This window comes from Mastacembelus armatus, chromosome 21 (assembly GCF_900324485.2).
Source record: "Mastacembelus armatus chromosome 21, fMasArm1.2, whole genome shotgun sequence".
Lineage (NCBI taxonomy): Eukaryota > Metazoa > Chordata > Actinopteri > Synbranchiformes > Mastacembelidae > Mastacembelus > Mastacembelus armatus.
The window spans coordinates 17067745-17080544 of NC_046653.1; the positions used below are offsets into that span (position 1 = coordinate 17067745).

The window sequence follows — 12800 nt, forward strand, 5'->3', positions numbered from 1 at the left end:
CTACTCAAAATGACAGCCAGCCAGAAAGTTATATGTACATTCAAAATTTTATTAATGGTATAGTGAGTGTAGAAAGCTTTGACTTACTCTAAGCAGTTGGTTCATTAACTACACACAGAGGAAAGAGGAAAAAAAAAAACATCTTGTCACTAACCTTCAAAAACACTCAGAGCATCAGTACACGTTTTCAACATTCACCTCATGAAGAGTTTCAGTTAGTGTTTCTGTACATATGTGGATATAATAGAGGTGATATGTGTTGTATTTCTGTGGTACAAATGCACAATATGCATGTCACATTCATGTTTACTGGAGGTGGCTGTAATAACTTAAGGGTGAGGGAAATTGTATGCTGATGTAAGATGTGTTCATTCTCCTACCGTCAGTGGCATTTCTAAACCTCTTAACGAGGCGTTCTGGGAGACTTGACAACAGACATGCAGGCAAAGAAATACCCACCATAGGACAAGCAAAGGCGCTGTACATGTATACACAGGAAATGTAGAAAAATAGAATGTGTGGGTGAGATTTGATGTAGGAATGTGTGTGGAGAGGAAATGGACCATCTAGAAAAATTCGCTCTGATCTTTGTAGGCCCAACAAGTCCAGACTGTTTATGAAACACACACACTGACTTTCAAGTGCCGCACTGTACAATACTGCTGACACACATACAAAGCATGGATAAACATGAGAAAGAAGGGTCAATGATTCAAAGCTTGTTAATGAAATTGGGCTGTTGAGTGCCAGATCTCTGTCTTCTAAATATTTACAACAAAGACGGTGAAATGGCACATCTGGAATGAAAGACTAACAGAAAACCTCTGGATTTTGATTCAGAGAAATTCTAATTCTAGGAAAAAACTAATGTGCAGCAATGGTGCAAATTGGTATCAGGGACTTATTTGGTGATTATGGACTTCCAATATGACAGTGTGCATAGAACAAAAAACAATCATCTTCCTTTCAGATACTACTACACTTCATATATTACATATAGAGCATTTTGTCCATGCAGCTAATAACAGTGAAGCATGGAAATGAGCATAAAGAGCCAAGATTCAGTTAAAGCAAGTCTGTGTGACAAGAAAGCAGACCAGATTCTGAATACTCTTTTTCTTCTTCATATCACAAGATCACAAAGAAGACACTAGAAATGTACAATCCTGCTAAAATATCTAGTAAGAGGACCACTCCTGAGGACCTCAACACACAGTATACTGTATCTGTCATCAATATTGCCATGCACTACATATACTTACAGCTAATCTCTGTCTTAATATATTACACATTAAAAAAGAAGAAAACAAAACATTCAATATTTTTCATCTTTTACATATTTTGTCTGTGTGTATTTTTCTGCATTTTTTATTCTTTTTTGAAAAACAAACCTGAAACACTTGGGCTTTATTCGTGCAGAGAAGTGCTCTGAGAGCCCCTCCTCACATAAACAGCTCTAAGAGCTGTTATGAAACACAGCACAGCTATCATCTGAGAGCACGGGAGCGAGGCTGTGTGGTCTCAGCTGTGAGTGCTGTACTGCAGCGACGTCATGTATATAGTCAACAGGGTGATGGTCTTTCAGTACAAACACTATGACATTTTAGTTGTGATTGGCTGAAATATGCAGGTGTAACAGGGTACCCTTGTCTGACCAATTTGCAGGTAAATGTTCCATATTTTCCGGACTATAAGTTGCACCGGAGTATTAATTGTTCTTAGCAAAAACAGCCTTGTTGAGCAGAAAAAAAAAACATATACAAGTCACTTCTGTGCATAAGTCACATTTCTCATTATAGTATAAAGTACCCTCTGAAGAACATAGGCGCAACAACAAACAGAAGTGCATTACAAAATTCATTCATTCAACTCCGCCAACATCGGGGTGGGGGGAGATGAAGCGGCGTGTCCGCCTCCTCTCTCGGCTTGTCTTTCTTTCAGCTGCACACTTTATTATATATAGCTCTTTCTTTTAGGTGCCATTTTCACTAGGAGTTTTAGTTTAGCATGAACATAAATGTTTTGACTTTTTTGGCTGTGCAGTGTTGTATCCAATCGAGTCAAGAGTGCCATTTAACGCTAGTGACTACTGGACAGAATGACAGTAATTTAACACATATAAGCCGCAGGACGAGCCAGTGCACTAAAAAAAAGTGTGACTTACAGTCCGGAAAATGCGGTAAGCTGTAGTGTTGCTCTGTACAATCAAGGGATCGGGGATTAAGAAGGCTGTGTTCCATGTCAGTTTCCTTTGGCCCAAACCCCTCACTGAGACATAAACTAGTACAAACTTTACAAGTTTTACTAACTTTCAAAGAAAATAAAAATCAGCCTTTGCAGTAATCTTCACAACTTTCCTCTGCCCTGGACAGGGTGAGTAACTGAAAGTGTAGGAGCTGAGGGCAATGGACCAGAATGGAACAGACCCTACGAGTGGGAGTGTGTGACTGGGATACACCTGAAGAAAACGATGAGCAGTTCTTTAGTTCTGCATCTGCTCGAAGAATTTGTAAGTGGGATTTTCGTAGCCGTTCTGCTGCATCTTGGCCAGGTGACGCTCCTCTGGTGTCACTGCTGCGTCCACCTACCACCACCACAGATAAACAAGGTCAGTAAAAACACACATGGTATTTAATGCTGCAGCTCACACAAAACCACATATTCACTCAGCCCTACCTCGATTACACCATGATGAATAGAAGTATACTGCTTCTTCCTCAGCATCACCAAAGTAATGACGATGACAGTTGCTATGACAACACCTCCGACCATTAGTCCAATGATGGCCCCTTTATTGGATCCCACATCGTCAGGAAACAACACCTGCAAATAAAAAACAAAAACTATTTAAGTGCAACAAAGAACGTGCCACTGCAGGACTAAAAGAAATCACACAGTGTGTTGGAATTAAACTATTTTCACACCAGTTTTTGATGGTAAACTTCATAACCAGCATTTTGCCTCTCTTCAGTCTCCATCCGCACTTGTGGCATCTCATCTGGCTTCAGGGCAGATACTGAACATAAAGACAGGAAAAAGTTGGGAAGGACAGTAATGATTTTGACATTTATTAAACCAAAAAGTAAACACAGATACAATAGGTATTTTGGTAAGAAACAGTAAAATATAACTTATATATACTATATAACTATAACTTATTCTTAACTATAACTCATAGTTAAGAATAAGAATAGCCCACAGGAGCAGCTTTAGGATCTCATGCTATGATAGATTCATATTACTTATTTTATTGGATGACTATATGGAGACACAATTAAGGATGACATTGATGAATCAATCTGTGCTGTCTGAAAAATTTTCTGGCAAACATACTGGAGTGCCATTGGCAGAAATACACACTCACACTCACCAGGTCGTGTTGGCAGTCCTCTATCTGGAATTGGACGAGCATCAACAGGCTCAACTGCAATCAAAATTAAAAATAAAAAAGTGGACAAAATGCAAATTTACACAACTCTACACTTTAACACCTGTTAAGTGTTTTATGCCTGTCCTGATTTTCTAATGACTGCACTATCATTTATATGGTAATTATCTGATTATATAATGCTGGTTTCTGTATATTAATTTCTAGTGTGTCACCGTGGTTCTCTGTGTTGGGCTGGTTAAAGCTCTCAGGGTGGATGAAGCCGAGTCCATCCAGGCCAGGATCCAGAGGAGCAGAGCTGTAGGCCTGATCTGGCATCAGAGCGTCGTTGCCATAACTCACTCTGCCATCCACCTGCATTACATTAGTGAAGCTGAAGATTAATTATCTCTACAACTATGTAAATAACGTTTTGCCCTTCAGGTACAATATCCTGGGAAATATTATTTTGTCTGGTGGTTTTGTTTGCTTTTTCTGCTTGTATTTATTCACCCAGTAAAAAGTCAACATTCCTGGTGATGAATTGAGAGATTTAAACAACGTCTAAATAAATCATGCCATCTATACATTTTTTGCTGCACGGTTTCTGAATTGAATCCATCTCCTCCCTATCATGTCTGCTTCTAAGCCTCTTTGTGTATGGCCATGTTGACTTCGTCTTGTATCATTCTGAAGAGCACAGGCGATTCTATTTATACATGTGGGAGAGAGTGCAGTTCATACAGGACACACTCCGTGCATATGTGAGTGGGTGAAGTTTGACTCACCCGCACGTCGCTCTGCAGGGAAGAGACTTGTTGAGACAGCTCCGACTGAACTCTTTGTATTATAACCGCTAGAAAGAAAAAATAGAAAGTCAGTGTAAGTGAGAGAGAGGCATCGTGAGTGGTGGGAGTGAACAGAATTTTAAAAAAATGTAATCCAGGTAAAGTCAGTGCCCTGATTACTGAAGAAAGAAAACCTGTATAGATACTGCATTATCAGCATGCCATTCATCACTGAGCTTCAGACATGCTGTAAAACTCTTTAAGCCTCACTCAGCACTACAGGAAGCTATTTAATTAGTGCAGTCTGTATGCTCCCACAGCATATTTAAGGTGCTTTCCTAACAAGAAAAAAAAAATGCGTTTACTGCCAAGACATACCAACTTGCTTTTGAATCTCATTAGCCACACTGGGCACTTTGTAGAGCAGACCCAATGACTGATTCATCCTCTCATCAATCACACGAAGATGAGTCAAAACCTAATAGGTCAGAAGAAAGTGACTTAAATTGCAGGAGAAACACAAAAATATTTGAAAAAAGCTAATGTTCCAATTCATATAATGCATAACTGTGTATTTGAAAACCTACTAGAATACTGCACGAAACTACATGGTTTAGGCTTGTGTGTGAGGCAGGGTACCTGAGGTCGGATCTGTGCAGCCTTCTTGGGATCTACGGTGTGGACATGCTCATAATGCTTCAGTGTGTGCTGCCTGTCCTTCTGCTCTGCACGAATGTACTTCTTCATCAGACTCAACACCTGACGAGGCTGGTGGTGACAGTGTTGCATGTTGTTATTGGGATTAGTCAAATGTCACTGCTAGAGATGCATTATATGAACATGTGTATGACGTGCCATTTTTTTTTTTTTTTACATTTAATCTACACAATATATTTCTTACCTATTACAACAGCAGAAAGGTTTGACACAGATTAGAAATTATAAAACTGTTGTTCCTTATCTTAAGATCTACCTTACTGAAAAGGGCTGATGCATGTTTGCGCCTATGAGTGTGTGTGTATGTACCCGTGGAGGGTTGGCCTGTAGGGCACTGAGATAATTTTCCAGTGCCTGGCGTCGGCGACTGTTGAGCAGAGCTTCCACTCGGGCCATGTGGGTTTCTACCAGCTGCTGCCTCTCCCCTGCTGCCTCCTGTTCCAAAGCTTCCACCTTCTCCTGGAAGTGCTAAAAACATGGTACATTTAATGTTAGAATTAGGACAAGAATTTTTTTTCTTTTAACAAAACTGCAAACATTTATGGCAGTTTAGCTATTCAGATTTTCATCCATCAGGGTGTGTAATCAGAGAGCCATCTGATCAGTCTCACATTCACTCTGCAGCATGACGGCAGAAGTTACAAAGAAACATCAACAACACTAAGAACAAGGAGTCCTGCAACAGGTGCTACGACTCAAGACAGAAGAAAGAAACGGGTTGTCCAAGATGTTTGAAACAATCTACCTGATAATACCTTATTTGCCTCTCGGGGGTGAATAAAGTTCATCTTATCTTTGTATGACGTTAACTGACAAATAATATCTCTTACTTTCGTTTCACTATGCCTATTAACATGAATCTCAAAGATGATGGGAATTTACAAACGATGGTGTGAAACATTCACGGTTATAGCAAAAACTGCTGTGCGTCTTACCTGGATTACTGCTTTCTTGTCAGCACGAGGAAGGTTCTTGGCTTGTCTCTCTGCCTCTTCCCACTCCCTCATCACCTGGACATAAAGAGCCATGTAAGAGACAAAAGCAATACTTTGGTCCACTCAAGTTCAAGCTTTTTAACATTAGATCAGATTTTAGTTTAGCAAAATCCCAGACAGTAATGTTTAAGACGTAAATGTCAAGCACATGCCTGGGACATTTTTTCACGGTGCTTGGCCTCCAGGCTTTCCTTGGCCTTTTGGAAGTCAGTGTGCTCGCTGTCATCACCAGGAGACTCAAGGTACCGATCCACAGCATCTGGAGGACTAGGGGCCATGGTGGGCACTGGTGGGGAACAAAGATGGATGACTTAAATAGAGGGCAGGAGCGAAAACAGTTTGATATGACACAGAGCAAAGGGAAGAGAGTGAAGTGGTTGTGTGAAAAGTAAATGCAGGAAAAATGCTGATCACAGAGAGCTGAAACATACATTCCCTAAAGGCAACATTACACAGGGTTTCAGTTCATGACACATAGACAAGTTATCCCAGAAATTTTAGACTGCAAAAAGTGTGTTAATAACATATAACAGGTGAGGTACATATATCTACTTAACTAATGGTATAAACGAGACACAGGATATCAGGGGACAAAGGGTGATACATTTCTTACAGCGTGTTTCTATATCCATCTGTGTCTTTTGTTTAATGTGGGAGTCTGGAGAGAAGATAAAAAGTGTCAAGTCAGGATAAGGGCAGACGCTGTAGCACTGAGGCATGCGGTGCTTCGATGGCTGGAAACAGCAAATGAACCCATTACCCTTTAACTATGTCCTCCCTTCTTTCATACAGGCACTATGTCTTGGAACACATAGCTCCCTAAAACATGTTGACGCCAAGTCAGACTACTTAACAGCTGCAGCAGCAGCAGGCACAAGACCTTAAAACTGCAAAATACAGTGCAGAGCATGCAAACACGTGTACTGAAATGCATGCAGTTGCACACTGACAATTAAGGGCCAGTATTTACGCTGCATTGTCTACATGCTGTAAGAAGAATCAGTTAGTGTTACTGGTTAGAAACTGATAAATAGAGTAATTAAATAATATGGAAGTGAATGACTTTCTGGGAGCATGAAGGACAGAGCATCATGGCCACTTTCCATCAGGGACACTCACTTAATCCACTTGCCTGGTTTCTTTTCATTTGCCTTTAACTACAATATTCAATCATCGTCAGACAAACTAATGACCCAATTTATATAAAAGGGCTGATGAACTGTTGAGCTGTTATAAAAGGAGATAGCTAGAGATAGTATCTATTTACCTTACTGTCAACAAATATACACAAGGGGTAACAACCCTGAGCCACCCTGTTCCACTGGATGACATTTTCCTACATTATGGTTAGCTTAGCTTAGCACAAACAATGGAAACAGCCAGTCAAGCTGTCTCTGTTTTCATTGTTTGTGCTAAGCTAAGCTATCTAGTCTCTAGTGGCAGCATCATACTCCTTCTGATACAAAAGTGGTATCAATATTCTTACCTAAGCATCATTTTATGAAATCTGTTGAAAATAGGAAATGCTATAGAATTCAAACAGCATTATATTTAACACAAATTCAAAAATACATATTCTTTGCTTTGGTAAAAAGTACACAAACAAAACATGTTGTTTCAAGGTGATGAATAACTTATCTCAGTGAAAAAAAACTGTAATACTAGGCAATGAGCAATCAAATCCACTTTTCAGTGCTCTGAGTGGTTAAGAGCCATCAGACACTCAGGACAGGCAGACACAGAGAAAGTGAATGAGACACAGAGACAATCTGCGGCAGCCTGAGGATAGGAATCAAGCTTGCGGTGTAGACATTTCAGGGTTTAGATGGCTCCAGTCCTGGGACTTACACGAGCTGCTGCAGACAGCAAGGCAGTACTCCTCCGTCTCAAAGTTATTCCTGTTGCCCCCACAGCCCCCAAACAAGAAGGGAGCACAGCCGCCCTTCTCAGGCACGAAGTACCAACGCTCCAACATGGCATGACATGGGCCTGACTCAGCATGCGCCCAACACACGGCTGAGATACGTACAGACAGGCAAACGCAAATTATATATCAAAATAAAATAAATGCAAAATGTGAACCTTTGAGTTTCATGGAAAAAATAAATGTCATTTCTTATGAAATCAACAAACAACACATAATGAACATCAACCACTGACTGAAGACACACAAATAAAGGGTGCATATGGACTTGATTTCTTACCTCGAACAACTTCTTCAACCGATTCAGTGGTGGTGGTGGTAGTGGTCGTCATGGCAATGGTAGCACTGCGCTCATCACTATCCCTTTCATCAGTCACATCATCGTCTTCTTCGTCATCCTTCTCACCTTCATCCCCGTCTCCATTCTCATCCCTTTCAAAGGTTTCCTCCTGTTCATCCTCGTCTTCGTCATCCTCAGTTGTGGCAGGTTCTGTGTCTGCTGCTCGTGTCATGCTGTGAAGAAAACAGGTGGCTCAGTCTGTGTTTCAACAAGTATGTTGGATGAAGAATGGCAGGGATGGGTAATACCTGTTATCAGAATATTCAGTCTCGGCACCACCCCACCAGACATCTGACACCTCTCCTTCTACATCCATGCTGTCTGACTCTCGTTCAGCCTCCGCTGGACAGCAGACAAACTCTACTCCTCGGAAACGGTCGATGCCACATGGCAACAGCATCCCGTAGTCATGAAGATTCATGGAGCGGTCTCCGCAGGACTGATTTTAATAAAAAAAAAAAATAATAAAAATAATAAAAAAGAATTTAAAATTGAAATCACGAAACAATCAGTTTCTTATGAGATTAAAAGACGATTTATGCTAAATCTTAGTGATGAAGAACGGAGTCCAATGCTCAAACTGTAGCTCTGAAGCACAGATGATTTAACATATTAGATGTCTGAAAGACAACTGTCTTTGTGGATGACTGCACATTGAGAACAAGTAAAAAATAAGGATAAAAGAAACAGAAATCGGAAGAAAGTGACAGAGAAGGTCGACTGCAGAGATAAGTCAGGGGAGGATACAATGGAAGCCTATAGAAGACTAGAAAGAAAAGGAAGAAGTGGGAAGAAAAAAGCAGATATAATTGTAGTGGGAGCATTGCATGGGGTTCATACAGTGAGATGAAATGCTGCTTTATTGTTGTTTCTCACCTCTTTGGCTACAGTGTGCCAGTGCAGGTGGCTCTCGCACTGGTCCATACGCTCCTGGTGCAGAAACTTACACTTGTCAGGAACAAGCAGGGCATCACTCACAAACTCCCCAACTGCAACATAATTATGTCTTTGTTGGTTAAAGTCAGGTTGCATATTCGTTCATTCCTATCCCACTTATATCACGAGAACCTTACCCAGACAGCGGTATGGCACCACAATGTGGGTGTGACTGCGGCATTGTTTGCGGCCTCTCTTGCACCAGTTCTGAATGCTGACTGGCTGGTTGGCCTCCACAACGTTTGTAATCTGCAACTCTGGGTACACCTGGAGACAAGTGACAGATTTGTATTTTTTACTACATTATCTCCCTCCCTCATCCTCTGTATTCCTGTCTGCTTCTTGTCACTCTCTCTATCCTGATCTATTTCTCTGCCTCTGCAGTTCTGACTGGCTATGTTTAAATACCTCTTGGCAGTACTGCAGGATGCCCTCCTTGGTGCTGATGCAGCTCTTGGTGCCAGAGGGGTCAGACTCCCATTTGCCAGTCTGCACATTGATGTGCAGGTTGAGCTTCCCGCAGAACATGGCCACCTGAGGCTCTGTTAGCAGGCCCACAGAGTCATCAGCAGGCACCTGGACAGACAAGGGGAAAGAAAGGACAACAATAAAGTCTGTTTATACCAAAGTGGCTTAAGTGTAAATGCCTCCTGATACAGCTTAGGTACAATTATTCCCTCTCAGTTAATTTACTTCCTCTTGTCTCTTGTCTCTCTACACAGTACTAAAATCAGTTAACCATAATGATGAAGGCCTCTTTAAATTACTGTATGATAATATCAGTCTCCGATCATTTTAATACATAAATATATGAAATTACTTCTGATTTAAGCTTAATCCTTGCAAGATACTCAGTTCCATCCTTTTGAGCCTAAAAGCCAAAAGGGTAAGCAATACAGTCACACGACAGTACATATGCCCTTTCACAGTCTGTCTTATTATGGTTTTATTCAGGTCTTATATTAGAGAAAGTGAAATGAGAGTGCAGGGACACCCTATAGCCTATTACAGAAAAAAAAAACACACTGAATCAAAGGTTATGAAAATTCAGAAAAACTCAGGTACAAATATATTCTTTCAACTAAATTTGTTTTGGCCTTCTACTGTCCAATGGAAGACAGCTGCTTTCACTTACTGTTTTTCTTTCCTTCAGCACTGAAGGAACAATTGAAGGAAGTCACTATGTTTTCACTGTCAGGCAGACATTTGAAAAGACTGATGCTGCCAACTGGCTAATTCTGGCTATGGCTATGGTTTAATGTGAAGAACTGCATGACTTTAGCCTCCAATGAATCAGTATGAGATATGCTCCTTTCAGTGGTAATTTCCCTACATTATCAGGCCAAAACATACAATTCCATGTTTATGAGTGCCTTGGCACACCCATCTTATTCATCCTGTTTTAACCAAAACAGTAAAACAGAAACAGACAAACTGCAGTAGTCAGCACTACAAGCATTAACAAATTGTTATGCACATGTGTGACACAGGAAACAAAATAATAAAATAAACGTGGCCAAAAGAATCTGTGATGACATCTTTACTCAGAACGCTTCCTAAATATATATCTAATGTTATTTCCCTTATATATCACTGATTAACAGTATGTTAAACAGAGCCTATTGCCTTGTAGATCTATATCAATAGTACCAGCATATTGCTCCTGTGTTTATAAGTCTAGGATTACACTGTGATAACTGAGCTGGCCTGGTTGTACATCAAAGAAAAAGCTCACAGACACCACTGTGTGAGGCAGTAAGTCTTAACAGAGCACAAAGGTTATGGCAGTTAGGTATCAGTGCTGCACGACCTGTGTGGCTGCCTTTTTGGCTGCAGGCTGAGTCATGACAAAAACACAAAAACAGAACACAATGCAACACAACGCAATGCGTGTGTAGGCTATAAAAGACTTATCATCAAATTACAGCAATGACATTAATTATATGGCATACAGTATATCCATAACACCATAAGCCATCTACCATAAACTGGTAATACAGCAGGATCAGCACAGTAACACCACAGGAAACAAAAAAAATGGACATTATTACAACCCACTCAAATAGTGAAGCTAAATCCCAGCAATCACAGGGATGGCATATGAAAACACTTGCCTAGGAACATGAAAACGTGTGACCTGTTGTATAGAGACATTTTCACTGCAGTACAAATGGGTTTGGATGGAGAAGCTACCATTACATTAGATGCGTTAACATATTGAATCTGCATTATATAAAAACTGCCTACACAACCGGCATCTTTTAATGCAGCATAGTGATAAAAAAAAAAAAAAAAAGCAGCACAGTGCATCCGATGATTTGCATATCGCCACACAGACACTGTTGATCCTATTTCCAGCTACTCCTGAACTGGGAATTTCTCTCTGGTCCATCACAACAGCAGCAAGCTGCAGGCGCCATCTTGCTTGTGTCAAACTAAAAAGGCTGCATCGCTTTTTTTTTTTTTTTCCATCCTCCTCAGCAATATCACCACCCTGCAGCTGCAACACTGCTGGACCAAGTGGGCCAGGTCGACGCAGCAGCACCAAAAAACACTAAACATTAGCAAAGCTAGAAACCTCCTTTACCTTTCATGTGTCAGAGGCTATAATCATTAAAACCGAACTTCTCCTGCTGTATTTGTGAGATATAAGTGCTGTATTTAGGGGTTTATTTTAAAACAGTCGGGTTTTTAACGGGACATACAAATGACATTAGCTAGCTTCATTAGCACATAGCTGTTGCCATGCCAATCACTGTCATTTTCTGGAAAAAGACAGCTAGCTGGCTAACGTTAGCTCTCTAGTTAATCTAAACTCACCGCATTAGATAATGTTAACTAATTTAACTTAATTTAACAATAACACGAAAACGGCGACTAACTGCTTATACGCAACTGCGTTAAATAGAAGACACCACAAACAAAAACACGTCCAACACGGCAGGGCCAACCTGTCAATCACTGACATCTAACGGTAGGCCTCGGTAAAATATGCTATTATCGGTTTGCTAATTGTGCGCAGTAAATCTGTGTAAATGCAAACCGGGTATATCGACGTTTAAGACTGTCAGGGGAATTTATTTTGCTGGATTAAACAAAAAACGTGGGCCTCGGACAACCCCGGTAATACTAATCTTCAGCAGCAGCACGAAAATAAGTGTCACGTTAACGTTACCAGCGATATAAACAAATCGGTGCAGGTCACGGTTTGACCGTTACTTTAATAAAACGTTGTTCAGATTTAACACGGCGGATGAAGCCCGTTTGATCCCCGGGGTAACGTTAGCTGCAGGCCCGCTTCGGATAATCCGGGGAAGGCTCAGCGGCTCTCCCGCATCCCGAGGTCCCCCCGTTAGCACTCACCTCGGATGAAAGCGTCAAGGTCGCCGCCAGTAACAGCAGAAACGCCGTGTGCTCTCCCATGCCGTCCTCTCGGTATCCAGCACCTCCGTTAAATTCAGGATTGTTCCGTCAGAAGAAAAAAAAACGCGTAAAAGCAGGTGCTGATAACGTGTCGGATGAAGCGCACAGATCCCGCTGATCCTTCCCTACTTAGCCCCGGATGGTGAGGGATGTGTTGGGACTGGATGGGGGCGGGGGAGCGGGACTGACCGTGAGTGGGTGTATGTCTGTAGCGTTTAATACTGAGAGCAAAGCAATGAAGAAACCTAAAACCTTCCCAATCATTCGTCTGATAATAATAACGTGAATACAGACAATATTTGATGACATA

At 41.1% G+C, this 12800-nt stretch overlaps 1 protein-coding gene across 2 annotated transcripts; it reads right to left on the minus strand.

The window, feature by feature from the left end:
• Positions 1–28: 28 nt before the first annotated feature.
• On the minus strand, positions 29–12662 carry appb (amyloid beta (A4) precursor protein b). Of its 2 annotated transcripts, XM_026295062.2 has the most exons (18): positions 12431–12662; positions 9476–9643; positions 9205–9334; positions 9008–9120; positions 8380–8570; positions 8072–8304; positions 7716–7883; positions 6020–6153; positions 5808–5882; positions 5182–5340; positions 4795–4923; positions 4534–4633; positions 4156–4223; positions 3604–3742; positions 3371–3424; positions 2925–3016; positions 2677–2823; positions 29–2584 (listed from the first exon to the last, which is right to left on the minus strand). In XM_026295062.2, the coding sequence occupies exons 1-18, from the start codon at positions 12488–12490 to the stop codon at positions 2483–2485; spliced, it is 2262 nt and encodes a 753-aa protein (XP_026150847.1). In that variant the 5' UTR covers positions 12491–12662; the 3' UTR covers positions 29–2482. The 2 variants fall into 2 exon arrangements, with proteins under 2 accessions (XP_026150847.1, XP_026150848.1); XM_026295063.2 differs by lacking the exon at positions 7716–7883 and having other exon boundaries at positions 12431–12661.
• Between the last annotated feature and the right edge of the window lie 138 nt (positions 12663–12800).